This window comes from Papio anubis, chromosome 6 (genome assembly GCF_008728515.1).
Source record: "Papio anubis isolate 15944 chromosome 6, Panubis1.0, whole genome shotgun sequence".
NCBI lineage: Eukaryota > Metazoa > Chordata > Mammalia > Primates > Cercopithecidae > Papio > Papio anubis.
In genome coordinates, this window is record NC_044981.1 from 124,690,096 (window position 1) to 124,712,154 (window position 22,059).

The 22,059-nt window shown below is 39.8% G+C and overlaps 1 protein-coding gene across 1 annotated transcript; it reads left to right on the forward strand.

Moving 5' to 3' along the window:
• Positions 1 to 3,243: 3,243 nt before the first annotated feature.
• PERP (p53 apoptosis effector related to PMP22) lies at positions 3,244 to 20,101 on the forward strand. The gene is made up of 3 exons (XM_003898114.4): positions 3,244 to 3,643; positions 14,317 to 14,457; positions 18,613 to 20,101. Exons 1-3 carry the CDS (start codon positions 3,430 to 3,432, stop codon positions 18,837 to 18,839), a joined length of 582 nt encoding a protein of 193 aa, XP_003898163.1. The 5' UTR covers positions 3,244 to 3,429; the 3' UTR covers positions 18,840 to 20,101.
• Positions 20,102 to 22,059: the final 1,958 nt, after the last annotated feature.

The window sequence follows — 22,059 nt, forward strand, 5'->3', positions numbered from 1 at the left end:
TGCAGTGGGAGTGGATAAAAATTATTCAGAATAAATATATAATTAAAATTGTGAGAAAAGTTTGGAAGGAAAGACATACAGGACTTTGAGGATGTGTAACGGGAACGTAATCTACTTGGGGGCTTTCTGTGGAAGTGACATTTTGCTGAGGTCAAGGGGTCAGTAGGTGTTCATCAGGTCAGAGGAGCAGGACTGGGTGGGTGAGGTAGAAGAATCTTGGGTTGACGTTTACTGTGTCTTCATAGTCACAGTTAATTTACATAGGATACTCTTGGTTTTCTGGATCGTGGCTATGGTTCTAACTCAGGCTACGCTATTGTTAGGGACTCTCAGTGGTCCACAGCTATCCCATGATCTCATCAATGTTCAATGTGACAAAATAAGGCCCGGCATCTTTGCCAAATGGTTGACAGTGGGAGTATCTGCCACATCCTGAGGAGACTCAGTCACTCCATATCCACTGGAGGGTACTTCATCCATGGACTCAACTGGACAGCCACAAGAGAACCATGTCAAAGGCCTAAAGGTCCTACAGAGATGCCCAGAACAGTGGCAGGGGGATCGTGTCACTGCAGCTTGGGAGATGACTAGGAGCAGTTTGGGTGTTTACAAGGACCAAAAGAAGGGAAGAAAGAAGGAGACATTTGAATACATACATAAACTCTTACGAGTGCTTACTGTGATGAATAGCACTGTCTCTGCTGTCCGGCTGCCTAGGTTGAAGCCTGGCTTTGCCACTCCGTGACTGCATGGTCTTGGGCAAGTCACTTATTTGTGCCTCAATCCCTTGTGTAAATGAAGGAGATGCTGGTACATACCTCATAAGGTGGATGTGAAATACCCACTGGGACATAGTAAACTCCAGCAGATGTTTGTCAGCTGCTATTAGTATTACTACTATTACTTTCTACCAATTTTTATTTTTAAAATTATATATTTATGTATTTTTGTTGGTAACAGATAACCCCAAGTTAGAAAAATAAAACCTTTTTCTTTATGGTGATAGTTTCATGGGTATGTACTTATCTTCAAATTTGTCAAGTTGTATATATTAAATATATACACTTTTTTGTATGTCAGTCAAGCCTCAATTTAAAAAAAGCTTTCTTTAGGTACAATTTACATTTTCGCCAAGTGCTCAGTGCTCAGGCGTAATCCCTACATTATCCAGCAGGGGGAACTATCCAACTGCCTACTGTTTTCTATGAGCCATCATTTTATGAATATGGCTAGGATGAATGATTGCATTGTCTAAAATAACTTAGTCACTTACAGTTGGTATTCACCTATAGAATTTGCCCTTTAGAAACATGGAAATTCCCCTCTTTCAATCTTCTAAAGTGGAAAACCTGTATGAAAAATCATCATCATCAATCCTTACCATATACAGGCACTATCTTGAGCACTTTAGATGTATTTGCTCTTTTAACACTCATTAAAACACTGAAGTTAGCAGTGTCTGTCTTACAGATGAGGAAACGGGGGCACAAAAAACTGAAGTAACCTGCCCAGTGTCACACAGCGAATATGAGAAAGCATTTAAACCTGAACCATCCGGTTCTACAGTCCACACCACATGCTGGGTAAGTTATTGTTGGAAACCCACCAGGGTCAATGTGGTCTCTTCCAGAAATTGTGAAGAGCTAATCTCCTTGTGTTCACCTCAGCACTGATGAGCTCTTTTTCTCAAGCCCATTGGAAATTGTTTCATTGAATAACAGAAAGAAATTATATATATCAAGTCCAAAATTATTCAGAGATATTAAGACGCCTGCGAAACTCTCATTTTGTCTGAAGCCACTTTGCTTCTGGTCAGTATTTGACTTATAAGAAAATTTTTTCTCACAAATATATTATACATAGCTAATTAAACAAATATCTTCATTACTTTTGAAAACCCTGAGAACATAAATATCACAATTTTCTTCACACAACTTCCACGATACAAAGTTAATTTTTGGCAGAACACCCTCTCGTGTTCTTTGAAAGTGAAAATATTTACCTGTAATAAAAATATAGGATGTGGTTTATGTAAAACTTGAATTATGTAAAATGAAGGCTGGAGAAATTATTTCATGTGTTTTCAGATACTTTATCCGTGCTTTTATTTATCCTCAAGAATTGCCAGAAAATGGTATAAGTCAAAATAGTATTCTGTTTCTATTGAGAATATCAAATTGGAATATAATTTTAAATATTTTTTAAGTAGTTCCCACTTTTATATTAAATTAACAGAAAACGTAGGGGATTCAGAAGAAATCTTTGGAGGTACATGACCCCCATAAGATGTTTCAGTGATTTTCCCAAGGCCACCGAGATGCCTGACACTGAGAACTCCTTTGTCCTCAGCGGCACACCTGGCTGCCACCCCACCCTCCCTGCCACACCTGAAGAGTCAGGACGTTGAGGGGAGCCAGCCCAGGACACCAAGGGGGGGATTCTAAATGCAGGTTGCATGCTGACGTATGATTTTTATTTGGAAAAACCTCAAAATAGTAAATGAAGATTAGAAAGAGTGCAGTTTAAACAGGTAGAGATTCGTGATAGGAAGTGGACTGCAGCAGAGGCGACATGAAATTATCTGGGGAAGCCAGATGAAGCCTTTCCAAAAGGAAGCGAGCATTTGTTAAATTACATGTTCATTCATCAAATTCACTGAGCTTCCCTTGAGATCCAGACACAGTGCTGGACACTAGGGATACACAGATAAATTCAGCATAGCCTCCGCTTTCCAAAAGCTGGCAACCCAGCAGGAAAGAACAGCATGCAAAGAGGTAAGAGTACCCGGGGAGCCAAGGTCCAAGGTGCAAAGGTGGAGCCTAGGAGAAAGGGATCACCTGTGTCAGCAGGGGTCAGGGACGGGCTCCTGGGTTTGGGACGGGCTTCTGGGTTTGGGTGCACGCGTCCAAAGGAGTGCAGCCTTTATCCACAGGTGCAATTAGAACACCCATCTCACACTGCTGAAAACTCAAATATGGCATTGCTGACCACCGCGCCACGACGCGACATCAGGGGTCAGATATTAGGCTGGCGCTGTGCAGATAAACAGGTGTATATGTTGGTGCGCCAGGAAGACAAAACACGCGCCTGGAGAGGACCAGGCGAGCGGGACTGGAGGCTCGGGGGACGCGTGGGACCCTCGGGCCGCCTTCCGCCGCCGCCCGGTGTCACCCCAGCCCCGCCTGTTTACCAGCGGCCCCGCCCGCCCCGGCCGGGCCGGCAGGTCGGGGCGGGCGCGCTCTGAGTCACCGGAATCTAGGTGGGGCCGCCCGGAGCGGCGTCCTCGGGAGCCGCCTCCCTGCGGCCTCTTCACTTTTGTGGCGGCGCCCGCGCTCTCAGGCCACTCTCCGCTGCCGCCCGTCCCGCGCGCTCCTCCGCCCGCTCCACTCCGCTCGCTCCACTCCGCTCGGCCCCGCGCCGTCCGTCAACATGATCCGCTGCGGCCTGGCCTGCGAGCGCTGCCGCTGGATCCTGCCCCTGCTCCTACTCAGCGCCATCGCCTTCGACATCATCGCGCTGGCCGGCCGCGGCTGGTTGCAGTCGAGCGACCACATCCAGACGTCCTCGCTGTGGTGGAAATGTTCCCAAGAGGGTGGCGGCAGCGGGTCCTACGAGGAGGGCTGTCAGAGCCTCATGGAGTACGGTGAGTGCCAGCCCGCCGCCGCCGCCGCCGCCTCCAGGAAGCCCTCGGGGCTGCGGCCTGCAAAAGCCGCAGCGCGTGGTGGGCCCTCACAGGGTCAGGGGGAGCCGGTGCCTTTCAGAATGCCTGTTTAGAGCGAGCTGGGGCTCATGCATCCGACCTGAACCAAATGCAGCAGCGGTAGCTTTGGGTGGCTAACACCAAGCTCAGAAACAGGAAAAAAAAAAAAAAAAAAAAGAAAAGAAAAGAAAGAAATGGCCCTAGTTCAAACTGTATAGTTTTTTTTTTTCCTGGGTTTTATCAGTTACGTACGAAAGATTATTTCAAGCATTGCAAGTTTAGATGAGTAAATCTAATGAACAAAGTTTCTTGGAGACCTGAAATTTCTCTTCCTCCTGTTTCTTCTTATGATTAAAATATAAATATTGAAATAACGTGCCTCCCCTAATATCAGTGGATTCGTTCAACTTGATATAGCTGAAAAAAACGTTCCCATTAAAAAAAAACCCCTTCAGGCAGTTTTAGCAGTTAACGATTTCAATAGCTACTTCAGTCTTTTTTACCGGTCTGGCTAGTTCTTGTTAGCTCTTGTTCTAGGGAGTGTCCTTTGGCTTAAGCATGGCATTGCTGTTTAGAAAACTTAATTATTTTAATCTGATTTGAAATCTAAAAAGCAAACACATTCCCTACACTCGCGAAGTGAAGCAGAGTTGGCAAATTTAATGTACCTGGGGTGTGCCATTTTCCCAGCATGGAGGAAGCTCCCTGCTTGCCTTGCTGATAGTCAGGATTGGAGCGTGGTTCTTGTTTGAAATGGCATTTTCTTTCACAGTGGGAAGCCCCCTCTCCTTGCCTAGGGGTGGACGGGAATCACAGCTGGGGTCTACTGTGATTAGCAATGTGTGTGGGAGAGATGGGGGGCTGTGAGAGCCTAATAAAACCTTAAAGCCAAATGGGCTTTACCTACTGGGTTTAATAGTTTTAAACAGAGAAAGCAATCTACCCTGCCTGTTTTCAATTCTTACTATTATCATTTACTTGATTCTTTCTTTGAAGTGGCCCAGGGCTTCCAACCCAATCCTGTTTATTTGTGTTTCTGGGGTACTATATCAGCAGCCTAGTGCCCTTTCTTTTGTGTAATCCTTTGGACGTCCTCATGATGAACTTCCCCCACAGAAGCAAGCATGGTCCCCATTAGCCGGGTAATAAAATGTAAACACTGCAGAAAATTCCAGCTTTCCTTGCAGTTTGTGTGTTTTCTTCTCTGAAAACCCATACAAACACTGCGCCAGTTCAGGTCTGTATCATCTCCAGTCTTTTAGGTTTTTTAAGGGAATTCATTGTTTTTTGAAATAATGTACCTCTATCTTCTAGTTAAAATGCATCTGAACTCAGTCTTGTAGGGGACCTAACAGATCTGCGTTTGTGTTTTTAAACATACTTTGATAATTATACCCTACTCCAAAGACTAATGCAGACCCAAAGTATACGCAGTAATCCTCCACATATAAAGTAAGGTTAGTGTGCCTTCGACTGGGGGGGCGGATATTGGCAGAACTATGATCAGTGCTACTGCCGGGACATGATTTCACCTGCAAAGCTCTGGCTGTGACCACAGCCCTGTTGTGAAACATGCACAATGCCATTTTTATTTTTCTTGGCTTGCAGGATGAGCTCACCTTTTTAGGGTGTGGCTGTTCCACCTTAGACTGATACATTGCTTTGTATATGGAAGGCAGTAAGCAGGTCTTTTTTTCTTAGTTTGGTTGAATTTTTAATTAGAAGTCTAAATGTTAATTTTTTTCATTGTAAAGAAAACACTAACCAGTGTATAGTTTATAATTCAGTTTGACATAGAAATTGGTCCTTAGAAAAGCTCGATTTTCTAAGTGGGTCTTGAAAAATCTCTTTATAATGCAGCATGACTGATTTTCGTAAATGGTAGTAGCTTTAACAACTCAATTTAATTATTCCTGCTACCTTTGCAAAGGTAATTAAGTGCCAGTAATGCATTACACACACACACACACACACACACACACACACACACGGCTCTTGCTGAAGATCTAGAATCAAATCATGAATCTGGGATCTGCTGTCATGAGGTGACTGTGGGAAGAAGACAGCAGATACGGAGCTACCCCTGGCTGTTTTAGTCAAAGATGAGTTTAAGTGTTCGTTATACTTCTGTGCTCATCGCCACATGCACATTGGCTAGTTTGGCCTCACAATTGTAGAAGCTGTGTATAACGACACTGTAAGGTGATTATCTAGGAGTCTATGAACTCTAGATTTTCAGATAGCCTCAGTAAGGCCTTACTGAAAACCATATATTTACATGAGCTTGTACTTTATCTAAAATGAAGTAAGCAGTTTACACACACTCCCACATATGCACAAACACACAGTATCTTGTGCAACAAGGAATAAGGTTGATGGCTCTGATTAAAATGAGATCTCCATATAGAGAACTGAGTGTGTACATCCACTTTGAAAAACTTCATATGTACTAGGCAATAAATATTTTGATTTACCGTTGTAACTATTAAGAAAGTCTTTTTATTACGAACTGTTTCAGCACCTCTCTTATTAGATGATGTTCATAACAATATATTCATTTTGGTAGTAAAGACACAGGTTATTCCTGGCAAATATTGACAATAATCCTAATGAGTATGGATGTTTTTATAAAGATAAATCCTTAGAACTATATAAAAAGCAGAATGTTATATTTTTCACTGTTACAGTTTAAGAATTTCAGATGACCAAATCACCTCATTTTTCCTTATGAATGAGCCAAATTATTTGCTGAATACTTTCTTTGACATGATAGTACCAGCTAAATTAACACCCAGCTTAAAACATTATTTGATTTTTTTAAAAATCATGATTTATATTTGTCAAAACAGGAAAAGAAAATCTATGGATTAATGATTGAAATCATTCAAATTTCACGTATAAATAAAATGTGAAATTTAAATGTATGTTCACTCACACTAGTTTTGCACCGCTGGCACCTTCTTTTCCAGTTTTTAAGAAAGAATACATCAGGAGGATATTTTCGGCCTCAGCTGTGTAGATTTCAAATCGCAGGCAAGCTCCAGCTTGTTCAAGTGGAGAATAATGGCGATAAGTTTGTGCACCAGAGTGAAACAGGGAGTCAGTGAGGATTGACGAGTATTTGCCTTGAATCCAAACTGGGAAGTACAAAGCCTCCGTTGTTGTTGTTGTTGTTGTTTTTTAACCAAAGCCACCCTTTGCATACTGCAAACGCATCGATATTTTGTTTGTTTTTAACATGAAATCACTGTTGGACAAGTCAAAGAATCAGTATTACATGAAATAGTTTTAGGTCAGTTAGCCCTGGGGCTCTCAAATGCACAATAAATAAGAAAAGTAAGTACAAGTCAATAGTTTACATTAGTCTAAATTCCTCTTAAAGCAGGGGTCCCCAACCCTGAGACCACAGACCGTTACTTCCACTGATTCTACATTATGGTGAGTTGTGTAATTATTTCATTATATATAATACAGTGTAATAATACTAGAAATAAAGTGTATAATAAAGGTAATACCCTTGAATCATCCCAAAACCACACCCCAACCCCAGTCTGTGGAAAAATTTTCTTCCATAAAACTGGTCCCTGGTGCCAAAAAGGTTGGAGACTGCGATTGAAAGGACTTCATTTTGAGATCATGCCCTTGTGGTTTTTTCAGTGGGAACTGGGTAGTGAAAGGTATTAAACTGTTCCTGGCTGGGTGCGGTGGCTCACGCCTGTAATCCTAGCACTCAGGGAGGCCGAGGCGGGCAGATCACTTAAGGTCAGGAGTTAGAAACCAGCCTGGCCAACATGGTGAAACCCTGTCTCTACTAGAAATACAAAAAATTAGCCGGGCGTGGTGGCGGGCGCCTGTAGTCCAGCTACTCAGGAGGCTGAGGCAGGAGAATGGCATGAACCTGGGAGGCGGAGTTTGGAGTGAGCCCAGTTTGCGCCACTGCACTCCAGCCTGGGGCACAGAGTGAGACTCCGTCTCAAAAAAATATATACAAAAAAAATTCAAAAAAATCAGCCGGGCATGGTGGCGGGCGCCTGTAATTCCAGCTACTTGGGAGGCTGAGGCAGGAGAATTGCTTGAACCCGAGAGGCGGAGGCTGCAGTAAGCCCAGATCATGCCACTACACTCCAGCCTCGGCAACAGAGCGAGACTCTGTCTCAAAAACAAAACAAAACAAAAAACTGTTCCTAATTTATGAAATTAGGCATTAGCAGACAGATTACTCTTTGCATGAGCATGTATGCATTCAAGTCCTTACACAGCAAAAAATAAAAAGTTGGCTACTCTATTGATTTAATAATTTTTAAAAGTACGTATGATTTATAAAATCTAGAATGTTTAGGACCCAGTAATCTAGTCCAGGCCATTCATTCCACATGTGCCTCTCTCAGCAGTAGCCACCGTAGACAGCCTCAGTTTTTCTCAGTGTCCCCTAACTTGTGTTTGTCCTGTAAAGGGATGCAGACTACTGGGATGTTATAATTAGAAGGGAATTAAAGTACACCAGATTCAAGCTTTCACCAAAGCCCGCACCCATCCATAGCACCCGTGACTAAGCTTTATCCCTTATTCAACAACTTAGTTCTGTTCCCTGGATGATAGTTTGTTTCCAAGTACTTCTCTTAAACTGACAGAGCTGTGTAATTCCTACTTTCCAGTCTTCTTTCATTGACAGATGTTCAAATATTTGAGGGTAGATCCCAGGTTCACTGCTAGTTATCCTGTCTTTAGATTGACTTTTCCTGTTTTCACCCCATCCTGTATAGAATGACTTCTCCTCTTGTTGATTAGATAAATCGTCTGAAAGAAGGTTATTAAGGGTTAAAGTAACAGAGAGCAATGGAGTAGTCAGGTTCATGAGACCATGCAGAGCATGTAAAGAATCTCACACCAGCTGTGGAATGCTCTCCCATGTATTCTCCCTGCCATCTCTCTGTTGAGCCATTTAACTGCCTTCCTGAACTTCTGCAGAATGGTGTCTATTTATGTATTTTTTGGGGGGCCTATTATGAGTTGTCCTCTAGGGTTTTGCTGCTCAAAGTGTCGCAAACCAGTGCAGCAGAATTATCTGGGTGGTTGTTGGACGTCCAGTGTCTTGTGCTGGCCTAGGAATCGGAATCTGCATTTTAACTATCCCGGAGGAGGTAAGCACTTTTAAGTTTCAGAAGCACTGGCCAAATCACTGCAGATTACCTCCTCATTGAATATGCAAAACTATATTTTTGAATACATCATTCTCCCATGCTTACATTTAGTTGTAGGCAGGATCTTTTTTATTTCTTGAACTGTGGTTTTATCCAGTTTTCAGTTCCGCCTATGTTTGGCTTAAAGAGCGTTATAGAAACAGTATGAAGAATCTGACAAAATCTTGGATGATACAGAATCTTTAGTATTATTGACAGATGAATCCTGTATTCTGGAAAGGGACTGGACTCTGGTTGGGTGCCACATTAGTGTCATAAAATACAGAATCTTTGGTATTATTGACAGATGAATCCTGTATTCTGGAAAGGGACTGGACTCTGGCTGGGTGCCACATTAGTGTCATAAGGACATCGAGTAAGAGGGTAGGCCACGTTTAAAACGACTGAAGAATGCAGCAGATTCATGAAGAGGAGGACTACCTTTAGGGGGAAAATTAGTGATCGTCTCCAAAGTATTACCAACAATTTAAAAAATATTAATGACGTTCTTCTTGTCTCAAAATAAAAGTTTATTTTATTTTCTCAAGCTTCAGTTTATCATTTCTAGCTTGACCTTTTTTTTGAGACAGAGTCTCCCTCTATTGCTCAGGCTGGAGTGCAGTGGCGCGATCTCGGCTCACTGCAACCTCCGCCTCCCAGGTGCAAGCGATTCTCATGCCTCAGCCTCCTGAGTAGCTGGGACCACAGCCACACCCAGTTAATTTTTGTATTTTTAGTAGAGATGGGGGTTTCACCATGTTGGCCAGGCTGGTCTCGAACTCCCGACCTCACGTGACCTGTCTCGGCCCTCTAAAGTGCTGGGCTTACAGGCATGAGCCACCACGGCTGGCCTATTTCTAGCTTGACATTTAAGGTATTTATTTATTTTTACTTTTTTGCTCTTATTAGTTGATCTTACTAGCCTTGTAACATTTTGGGTTTTTTGTATGTAATTTCTGGAAAACAATATAGCATGCTTTCTCATATAAAAAACTTAAAAACCCTTCCTAGGAAAAACTCAGTTTTGTTGGTGACGTTAGAACACGTTGGTTTCCATGTTCTTGATTTGATGTTGAATCTTTGCAAGGGCTAGGAAACTTTGATAAGCTATTGTTCATCTAATGAATATCACTTAAATTTTAATGCTGTTGGTTTCTTTGATTACATGAACTTTTCCAAGTAGCACTTAGAAAATAAAGTTAGGACACCAAATTGCTCTTCCCTTAAGAAAATAAAACAAACAAACAAAACCTTCCTACACAGAAATGCAGCATCTATTTACCTGGAGTACTGAATGCTTTTGTGGTCTTAATCCAAAGCATGACAGTTGACAATGAGAATCCTTTCTACTCTCTCCCATACACTTACACACACACACACACACACACACACACACACACACACACAAATTTGGTATATAAAATAGTAATGAAAGACAAACTTATGTTCATATTAGATAAAGATGGACAGTCTCTCTTTGAAAAACTGAGGACCATCTATTGAATCATGAAAGATGTAGCTTTAGGACAAGTTCTAAAAATTGATGTTTTCCAGTGGGGTTGGTAAATAGGATAGAATTTAGACCATGATATAATATAAAAATATAAACAGCTCCTAAAGGGTTTGGTCAGTTTGTAGATAGTAGGCTCATTCTGGGTAACTAAGTGAGACCATAGCTACCTAGGGCATAAAGTGATTAACTTTTCAAAATGTAGGTCATGGAGAATACCCAGGTTCTAAGTGTCTGCATCTGAAAAGCCTCTTCTCAGACAGAACGGTGGGCTGGAAGGACCCTGCTCAGACCTGGTATGGTCTAAATGGTCATTGACATGAGAAGGCAGATTACTTTACTTGAAGACGTCTGTTATTCATCAGTCAGGATCTTTAGAACTGTGCCAAGATTTCTGTCTTAAATGATAGTTAAGTGATTCAATGTGGGTGTTTCCGTGATGCAAGGAGCAGGTTTTACACGTTCTATTTCCAAGGCAGTCTTTCTCAAGACAAAATGTTGTTTAATTTTCCATTTTGATTTTCTTTAGACTCAGCACTTTAAATAAGCAAGACATTAACTGAATTGTTTTAAGATAGCATGGGAAAAGTTCTTAAAATATTCCTATATTTACATTCACATCTTGGCTTTAGGTTAGGTGAATTGGCTTGCCATTTCTTTGGTTTAATTCCTTCCAAGCACTGGAAACTAAGCATAAATTATACTTCAGCTGTAATGTTAGAGGAAGTATAATAGTAATAATCTTTTTATGTTAATTTTCCTCAAATAAGTAAAATTGTTAATATTACTCTTTACAGAAATATCATACATAATTTATTTGGCTAGATTTTTCAAACCTTTATCTGTGATTGTAAAAGTTTAGTTATTGAAATACGTTCCTTGTTAGGAGGTTTTGCCTGTTTTTATTGAAAATTCTGCCATGCAATGATTTTTATTATGTTTGCATTATTTCACATGCATATATAGATATGTTTCCTTTCATTGCAGTTTCAAACTTGTGAACTCATAAAATTAAAATAATGTTTTTGCTTATTTGATTTAACTATTGGGCTTCATTGAACTTAATGAGTACCAGTGGCCATTTAAAAAAATCTAAAGAAATGAAACTATAATTGACAGTGGGTCACATACTTAAAGTTATACGAACCTTTTTGATAGTGCTGCATGTGTTTTAATAAGGACTTTAATCATCTAAGTTGTTCTCAAACTTTATGGATATAAGAAACACTAATAAAATGCAGGTTCTTGGGTACTACCACTCAAGCTCTGATTCCGTAGGTCTGGAGGGAGGCACAGGAATGAGTATCATTTTAAGGAGCACTACTGCTTATTTTGCCTTTGTGGTCTATGGGCTGTACTTAGAGAGGTCTGATTAATTAATATTCTTTCCAAAGCATGGTCCCTCTTCTCTTAAAAGTTATCTTGAAGAATGAGGCAAAAGTGAGAAAAGAGGCTTACTAAGTTTAACATTTGGGCTTTATTCCTTTCTATTTTAAAATAAAATGTTCCCATTTTAACCTGATCTCTCAAATCTCTCAGTGGTCTGACAGGAAGAGCTAGAAGATTTGGAGGAAAGTAATAAAAATTGTCCATATAAAACTAGGCCAAATCAGGTACAGTCTCAGCCCCATCCTGACCTAATTTGTGTGAAAACAGTGTTTCTAGGACAGAAAAATGTTTTATCTCCTTAATAATCTATTGTGCCCCAGTCATTCATGAATCTAGAGGAAGACCTGGAAGGTGCATGGGAGTTGGAGAAGGGCATGTGGAGCCTTAGCTCAGGTTTGTCTCTAACAGATGAAGAGAGAAAAATGCAAAAGATGACTGAGGAACAATCTTTATGGGATGGTGCAGAAGCTCGCAAATGTAGAAGAAAATAAAGACATGAGGTACTGGAGAAAAGTCCCAGGGACACAGGAGGAATGTTTGGAGTAGTGAGGGCTGGGGAGTTAGTCACTGATACTACAGGAGTGTGCTTCCTCGCCATCATCTTGGAACAAGCGTTTGTAGCCGTGGTTAACAGATGCAGAGACTGAAGTATGGCCAACGGGGCAGAGGCAGGGTCCAAATGAGGTCCAGCAGCTCCAACACCCTTGCTCTTTCTGCCAGCCTCCATCTTCATTTCACCTTGACCAGTCAAATGACGTAGAATTAAGGGAGGACGAATACTGTCAGCTGTGCTGTGTTACAGAGTAAGAGTAATGTCAAGGCGGAGGACATGTGACTCATGACTCTCCTTTTCAAATGCAGTGAAGGCTAATAGGTTAAGAGTGCACAATCTTCCACCAGCAAATGAACGCATAGACTAAAGTGGTATATTCATACCACAGAATATTAATCAGCCATTGAAAAGAATGAAGTATTGATTGATGCTATAACGTGACGAACTGCATCATACCACACTCAGTGAAAGAAGCCAGTCACAAAAGGCCACGTAGTATATGATATTCCATTTATATGAAAGGTCCCAAATCGGCAAATGTATAGACACAGAAAGTAGATTTGTGGTTGCGAGAAGCTGGAGGAAGAGGGGATGGAGGGTGACTGCTAATGGGCACGGGGTTTCTTTCTGGGGCGATGAAAATGTTCTGGATTGTTAGTGGAGATGGTTGCATAACACTGTGAATACAGTAAAAACCACTGGATTATACAGTTTAAAAGGGCGAACTTTATAGTGTGTAAATTATTTTTTAAAAGTCATGTTTTAGATTCAAACAGGCTGAAATCAAACTCTGTCTAAACCATTTACTAGCTGTGTGGCTATGGTCAGGCTATTTGACCTCTAAGTATATCCTTCATTTCTAAAATAGAAACAATAGCAGTGTGCACTTTAAGAAGTTATTATGAGATTTATACTACTCAGGTAACGGGGGCACTAAAATCTCCACCATCATACAATTCATCCCTGTAACCGAAAACCACTTGTACCCCAAAAACTACTGAAATTAAAAAATATATATAAATAAAAATAAAACGGAAAAAAAAGTTGTTGTGAGGATGCAGTAAGCTCATGCATGTCCTGAATGTTAAGGTGTTACCACTAGAGGCAAGGTTGTGTATGAAGAGGTTTTAACAATGAGGGTGGGTTGAACAATAGGCGTTGTTGACTAGAATCATTCGTGTGGATAGCATGGATCTCTGTATTTCCTCAGTGCAGAATAGAATGACCCAGGGCTGGAGGTGCCCATGTAGGTCTTCAAACCTAGAACTTGATTGCCATCAAATCCTGATTCTTTTTTAGGGCAAAGATAAATCATTAAAATCTATTGTAAAATACATTTTGAATACTTAAGAAATTAAAATTTAGGCAGAAATTTAGGAAAGTGGTTTGCTCCCAAGCTTGTTATAAGATCTTGTTATAAGCTAGTTACAAGCTTGTTATAAGATCAGAGCTACTTCTCCACACTTAAATTGTTTTATTTAACACCTCTGCCTAGTCATAAATATATTTTTTCATGATTATTTTTGTATGGAACCAAACATTAATATGAAACAAAGATCCCTTAAAGATATTCAAAAACATTTCCTGGAGTTTATAATCTGGATTATTCAGTACCAAAAATGTTGTTTATTATGATCATGTTGTGTTAGAACTTGGGTGACCCTTGTACCCATTATGTGGCAAACTTATCACACGAGAAACAGATTAATGAAGTTTGACTTTAATTTCAGAGATGTAAACTTTTGCCAAAAACTGAGGGGGAAAAGACATTTCTGAGTCTCAGTATATTAACGTCCTACATATGAATTGCCTGTTCTTCCCTTAAAATATGGAGATGCTTAAGTATTGTCAAAAGAAAAACTGTCCTTCCATCCAAATACAACTAGTAGGGGAAAAAAGCCAAAAACTATATTGATACTACGATAAGTAATTTTTAAACTTGGTATGTCTGTCTTGTTAATTGCTGTTTCTTTTTTTCTTGCAGCATGGGGTAGAGCAGCGGCTGCCATGCTCTTCTGTGGCTTCATCATCCTGGTGATCTGTTTCATCCTCTCCTTCTTCGCCCTCTGTGGACCCCAGATGCTTGTCTTCCTAAGAGTGATTGGAGGTCTCCTTGCCTTGGCTGGTAAGATTGTGTGTCAGCAATTCTTCGTTTATGCCTTCAGTGGGCATCAACTTAGTAACGGTCAATTCCACAAAGAAGACCCATGACTGTTACAGTGTCTAGTCTGTTCTTGGAAAATGTATCACTAGGGTAGAAGTAACAGAGGAGAGAAGTGTTTTAAGATCTGTGTCCCTTTCCTCCTGTGGCTCATGCAGTGTGCTGTACTCCCCATCCAAGTGACAAGGGTTGTCACTCTACATGCCCCTCTCTCTCTTAGGGGGCCCTATCCACTGACTCCCAAGAAACTAGGCTATGTCAGCCTTGGAAAAGCAGTGCTCTCCATTGTGGTCCCCAGCCCAGGCCTGCTGTGAGCCCCCTGCCGAGGGGACCTGAACGCCCCTGAACTATTTCCCTTGTTGAAAGAGTCTCATGATCTTATGATATGGGTCATGAAATGGTGCTCTGCCGTGGGAGGGAAGACCCTGGGAGGGGCCGGAACGGGAATCTGCAGCATAGTGCCTGTGTGGGGAGATAGTGGTCCAGACACAGGTGATGTGAGGAAATTTAGTTATTCGGGTATGCAGGGCCCAGCGTGAACACTTACTGATGGAGTACAAGAACTAGGATTTTAGGAGAAGAATTATTGGAAATTGTAGTCAGGTATGTGGCACTAAGGAAATCTGTCAAGGGCAGGACCCTAGCCACAGAGTTAGATTCAGAAGTAAAACTGGACTTCCCGAGCAGGGAAGAAAGAGAAGGTGTTGATAGCGGCAAAGCGAGGCCACAAGTCATTTCTTACCAGTTTAGGCTTACGGGACCAAAGCAGACATTCAAGCTACAGACCCGAGGTACAAATACAAAGTGAGCAGATGGTCTTGGAAACAGGTCGGAAGCCTTATGACTCGAAGGGGTCTGTATGATCATGCATGAACCAGGAGGAAGGCCATTTTGTGCTGGTTCCCTGAGCTTAGGAGAGTTAAGTTCATAGAGCTGTGGGCAGCACAGGTGAGGTAGGAGGAGTGCCTCAGAAAACCGGCTGGTCCATACACAGCCCTGCTCTCTTCACGGCACATCTGACAGTTTCTCTTCATTAAAAATAAAGTTCTTGATCTTCATATTTTCAAAGTTTGCTTTTTGAATATTATTTTAAAATCAGAAGTGACTTGGAATCACAAAACATATAAAGAACCTGGTTGGTGTCCACTTTCATTTCTACTTGGTTATTTTTGTAGTTCAAATTTATGAGACCCTAGGAAGGAAACACACTTGATGTATCTTCCTTTCATGTGTCTTAGAAAACTCCATAGATGCCAGTTTAAATCACCATTAGAAATAACACACTAAGACCAGGCGTGGTGGCTCATGCCTATAATCCCAGCACTTTGGGAAGTCGAGGCAGGCAGATTACTTGAGGTCAGGAGTTCGAGACCAGCCTGGCCAACATGGTGAAACCTCATCTCTACTAACAATACAAAAATTATCTGGGCTTGGTGGTGCGCACCTATAATCCCAGCTACATGGGAGGCTGAGGCAGGAGAATCACTTGAACCTGGGAGGTGGAGCTTGCAGTGAGCCGAGATGCATCGCTGCACTCCAGCCTGGGTGACAGAGTGAGACTCCATCTCAAAAAAAAAAAATAAATAAATAAATAAATATCACACTAAGACATTAATGTTAGTTGAAAAAATCCTAGTAAATACTATATGACCCAGCATTCCGCTCCTAAGTATATATCCAAAAGAATTAAAAACAAGAACTTGAAGATACTTGTAACCCATGTTCATAGCAACACTATTCACAACAGCCAAAAGGTGGAAACAACCAGTGTCCATCAGCAGATGCACGGACAAACAGAGTGTGTGTATACATACAGTGGAATATTACTCAGCCATAAAAAGGAATGAAATTTTGATATATGCTACAACATGATGGACCTTGAAAACATGCCAAGCGAAATAAGCCAGTCACAGACTGAGAACAAATATATTATTTCATTTACATGAGCTACCTGGAATAGGCAAATTTACAGAGACAGGGAGCAGAATAAAAGTTACTCCCTGCGGGGAGGGAAGAATGGGGAGTTATTTTTAAAGAGATACTGAGTTTATGTATGGATGAAAAAGTTTTGGGTATAGACAGTGGTAATGGTTACACAACGTTGTGAATTTATTTAATGCCACTAAATTGTACACTTATAGTGAACAGTTGAAAGTGCAAATGATAAATGTTATGTATATTTTACCAGAATAAAAAAAAAATCCTAGTAAAACTCTTATCCATTGCTTTCTTGTAGCATTAAAACAAAAAGATCTAGCAGTGGGCATCCACAGTGACAGGGTAGCAGAGTTATTGTTGTAAAGAAAATTAGTTCAGTGAGCTTCAACAGATTTATAGCTTAACAGTTGGCTTAACTTAGAATTTTCATTTTGTAATTTAATACTCATCCTTTCCTTTAAAGAGTATGAAAAATAGAACAGAAAATGTATTTAGAAGAATAAAAACCCTAGAAATCTCAACACACTTTTAGTGGTAATGTTGAATAAGGCCTATTTGACTTTTAAGGTATGTTTCATAGAAACAGTTGTTTTAAATTTTAGATATATTCTTACATTAAACATCAGAAAAATTGAACACTGATACTATTTAAATTAGGCAGAAATTAATCCAAACTATTATAAGGACTTTGTATATGATGAGCCAGAATTGATAAATAGCAATATTTAATATTTATTACCAAGAAAATTAGAAGTCAACGTAGAAAAGCATTGCTTTTGTATCTTACACAGTATGTGGTAGCAAATGACAAACTTAAATAGTAAGAGTTTGCTATTTAAAGTATACCAGAAGTAGATAAATATTTAAGATTTGCCCTAAGATTGTCCTTTGTAAATTACAAGAGGAATGTTTTAGTTTAGTTAAGAATTAGAGGCAACAAATGAAGATACAGAAACATCTATAGCCTTTCTAGCAGTGGAAAAAAAAATGAAGAAGAAAAAGAAAACTACTTCAAGGTACATCTGTGGAGCTGTAGAAAAGAATTAAGATGGTAGAAAAATGGTGGTGAGGACTACAGATTTCCTGATACCTTCCTGGCGGGCACAGCTACTTGGTCCCTCCTTGTGGAGAGTAGTGTCTTACGGTGAAAGAGCTAAAATCAGACCCTTTGACATGGCAATGTACATATAAATATTAAGTTAAAATGATGCAGAACACACATGTATATACTCATTGTAGCTTTATAAAATCATGCATGTTCATTGAAAAAGACCACGGAAGTAGACTCGATAATGAACATAATGTTCATTATCGAGTCTACTTTCGTTTGAAATTTATAATTTGTTTGAAATTACTTAAATACTATTACAATGGTTAATAATTGTAATAATGTGACTATTATCCCAGAGAGTTTAGAAATCTTCATGTGTTTCTTTCCACATCCTCACTCACACCTCCCTAAGCACTGTGATCATTTGCTGCTTTTATTTTTCCTGTCCCCACCGCACCTCCCGATGCCCTTCCCCCTGCCCTCCCTCCACGTCTGTTTCCTCTTCAGATTCCCACGTCCTCTGCAGGCTTCTCTGCGGATTCTCCCCTTGATCATTCTCAATATCAGTTCATTGCTTCATTTAGTCATTTACTTATTGAATGAATATTCCAGTGATTTGTTATTGAATATCAATGTTGAGTCATGTGTGCATGGCTGTGTGTATATATGTGCATGCCTGTGTGTATATATACATATATATATATATGTATGTAATTTTTGCTAACACTGAACATATGAAGTATGTGTTTGGTATAGGAAACACAAAGATGAAAAAGATAGGTTGTTCTTTACTGTGCTGCTTTGTATTGTATGCCAGTTTTGTACTTTTTTGTTATAGTATATATAATGCTTATGTAATATAGAATGGCTCTCCAATTATTTTTGTGTGTGTGTGTTTTTCACATATTTGGCATATGTGTGTGATACTGCTCAGTGCCAGGCATCTCTTACACACAGTAGTCAAGAATCTTTTTTGGCCTCTGCCTAACCAGATTCCTCCTGCCTCCAGGTAGATTTTATACTTATTTCGAGGCAGAAACTTGGTGGAAGGAGTTAATCTGTCGTTACTGTGTATTTATTCCTTCATGCATGTATGCATTCATACCCTGGGATTTTTTTCTTCCCTTTAGCTGTGTTCCAGATCATCTCCCTGGTAATTTACCCCGTGAAGTACACCCAGACCTTCGCCCTTCATGCCAACCCCGCTGTCACTTACATCTATAACTGGGCCTACGGCTTTGGGTGGGCAGCCACGATTATCCTGATTGGCTGTGCCTTCTTCTTCTGCTGCCTCCCCAACTACGAAGATGACCTTCTGGGTAATGCCAAGCCCAGGTACTTCTACACATCTGCCTAACTTGAGAATGAGTATGGGAGAAAATCGCCGCTGCTGAGATGGACTCCAGAAGAAGAAACTGTTTCTCCAGGCGACTTTGAACCCATTTTTTGGCAGTGTTCATATTATTAAACTAGTCAAAAATGCTAAAATAATTTGGGTGAAAATATTTTTTAAGTAGTGTTATAGTTTCATGTTTATCTTTTAATATGTTTTGTGAAAGTTGTGTCTTTTCACTAATTACCTATACTATGCCAATATTTCCTTATATCTATCTGTAGCATTTATAGCACATTTAGAAGAGAATATGAATATGAAACTTAACACTTTATAAGGTAAAAATGCGGTTTCCAAGACTTAATAATCTGATCAAGTTCTTGTTATTTCCAAATAGAATGCACTGGGTCTGTTAAGGGCTAAGGATAAGAGGAAGATAATGTTACAAATTATTAATGACCAAATATTCTAAAATAAACACACAAAAAGTTTATTTTTAAGCCTTCAGACTATTTAAGGAAAGCAAAATCATTTCCTAAATGCATATCGTTTGTGAGAATTTCTCATTAATATCCTGAATCATTCATTTTTGCTAAGGCTTCATGTTGACTCGGTATGTCATCTAGGAAGGTACTGTTTCGTGGTCCAAACCTGTTGCCATAGTTAGTAAGGCTTTACTTTAAGTGTGAAATATTTAGACGAAATTTTCTCTTTAAAGTTCTTTATAGGGTTAGGATATGGGAAAATGCTATATTAATAAATCTGTAGTGTTTTGTGTTTATATGTTCAGAACCAGAGTAGACTGGATTGAAAGATGGACTGGGTCTAATTTATCATGACTGATAGATCTGGTTAAGTTGTGTAGTAAAGCATCAGGAGGGTCATTCCTGTCACAAAAGTGCCACTAAAACAGCCTCAGGAGAATAAATGACTCGCTTTTCTAAATCTCAGGTTTTTCTGGGCTCTATCATATAGACAGGCTTCTGATAGTTTGCAACTGTAAGCAGAAACCTACATATAGTTAAAATCCTGGTCTTTCTTGGTAAACAGATGTAAAATGTCTGATGTAAAACATGCCACAGGAGAATTCGGGGATTTGAGTTTCTCTGAGTAGCATATATATGATGCATCAAATGGGTTGCTATTTTTTTTTTTTACCATTTCTACTTACATAATGAAAACCAATTCATTTTAAATATCAGATTATTATTTTGTAAGTTGTGGAAAAAGCCAATTGTAGTTTTCATTATGAAGTTTTCCCAATAAACCAGGTATTCTAAACTTGTTTCCAGTTTGTAGTTTTTCCGTTTTTCAAATCTGGGTAAGGGAATTTAAAAAACAATGGGTAATAAGAACATGGTCTATAATGAAAAGTTGTTTTTGTTGTTTGTTTGTTTGAAGTTTTAAAGGCCTTGCTCATTTTAGGTGTCCAAAACCAATTTTTGAGTGGAGATTAATGAATTCTAGTCATCTACTCCCTGAACTTTTTCCTCAATGAACAATACCCTAGACACACATTAAACAATTTCTCTACAGTCCTACCAACCAGAGGAAAATGGACTAAGAGATTTCTGGCAGGTTCAGACACCCGGGGGACATCTGTGGAGTGTAGCTGAAGCCCCCTCCTCGTGCTGGGGTCCCCTTCCATTCAGGTGGTGGGGTAGCAGTCTCGATTTATTTTCCCCTTGCCCACCTTCCCATTTTATCATTTGTTACTCCTTTTCCCACCATAGGTTATAGGTTACTTCTGCTATGGTGTATGTCATTGTGAGGATGGGTGCAGAGAGGCTGGGTGGGAGAATGGAAATATTTCTCCCTAGGGCTACTGTTGGCCAGCTAGTCCTTGGCAGTGAATTTTTCTATGCTTTTCAAAATGCAAGGTGAATGTTAGAGAAATGTAATCTGGGTGGTTATACCAAAATTGAAAAGAAAAACCCACACAACTATGCCGTGACTGGTGGAGAATTTGAAGTGGTCATTAAAAATGTTAAAAATCCCATCATTTAAAATAATACCACAGCTCCTTCAAGAAGATAATGGATATCTAGAGATAAAGAAATGTGGTCTCCTGTTATACATGAAAATTACTCCGTTTATAAGCTTTTTTAACCATGAACTTGTCTTTGCATTATTTCCCATCCAACCTCCTTCCCCTCCTCAATCACACAACACCTTAACGGTGCACATTTAGGAAAAATGCAACCTCCTGGGACCAACAAGCCTGATATAATAGAACCAGGTCAACCTCAAGTATTTATGACAAAGATAAACTAAGTCTGATACTTTGCAGAAATGTTTTGCTTCCTTCAGCCTTGTTCTAGTATAGAGATCTGCCATTCCTTATTGGTCCAGATTCACCAAGACAGATACCTTTATGTCATGAACAGAAGGGAAGTTCCAGAGGATTCTGGAGAGTAATGAAGAATTGGGCTGAGAAACACCTGAAGGCTAACAGTGCATTGCATGAGATTTCCCACGGTAAAGCTGAGGTGCTTTTTGGTTCGGTAATTAAATATTGAGTTCCCACCCTTTAAATAAGCAGTTCTAGGTTCCTAAGCAATTATTTCACTCTGTAAGTAGCCAGACATGCTAAGTGCCACTTACTGCTGAATGTAACAAAGAAGTAATATGTCAAGGTCTTTCCATGTTCACACAGGTAGCTGTGGGGTGTAATAACTTAGCTTCAAAACCATAGACTGCAGAACTGATAATCAAGTTCAATAGCCTTTCCTTTTTTAAGGAAATGAAAACAATGGAAAATATAGTCATCCTAAATTAATTCGGTTTAATTTTTTTTCTGTAAACTCCCCCTGAAAGACATTCCTATTAATACAGTAAATGTGAACACTGACTTGTTTTTCTAAGCATATCTGAAAGGGAATATTTGAGACTCATCCCCAACTTTGGTCCTTGCTATCTGTGCAGGCTTGGGCAGGTCATCTTCCTGCTGGTCTCAATATCCTCACCTGTAAAATGATTGTAAATGATCCCCTTTCCTTCAAGATTCTCTGATTGATAGAATTTTTTCTTTAATTAAAAAATTTTAAATATTCCTTGAGTTGGAAACACTGATCAATAAGTGGATTGCTTAGGGAAGTTGGAACGAATGGATTCAGTCCTAACTTCCTCTTTTATATTCCCTCTTCTTTTCCTCACTCTTCCTGCAACACTTATTTTTACAGTTGAGTTTTAAAAATAAGTGTAATATATAAAATAATTTCTGTAGTGTGGTTTCAGGTTTAAA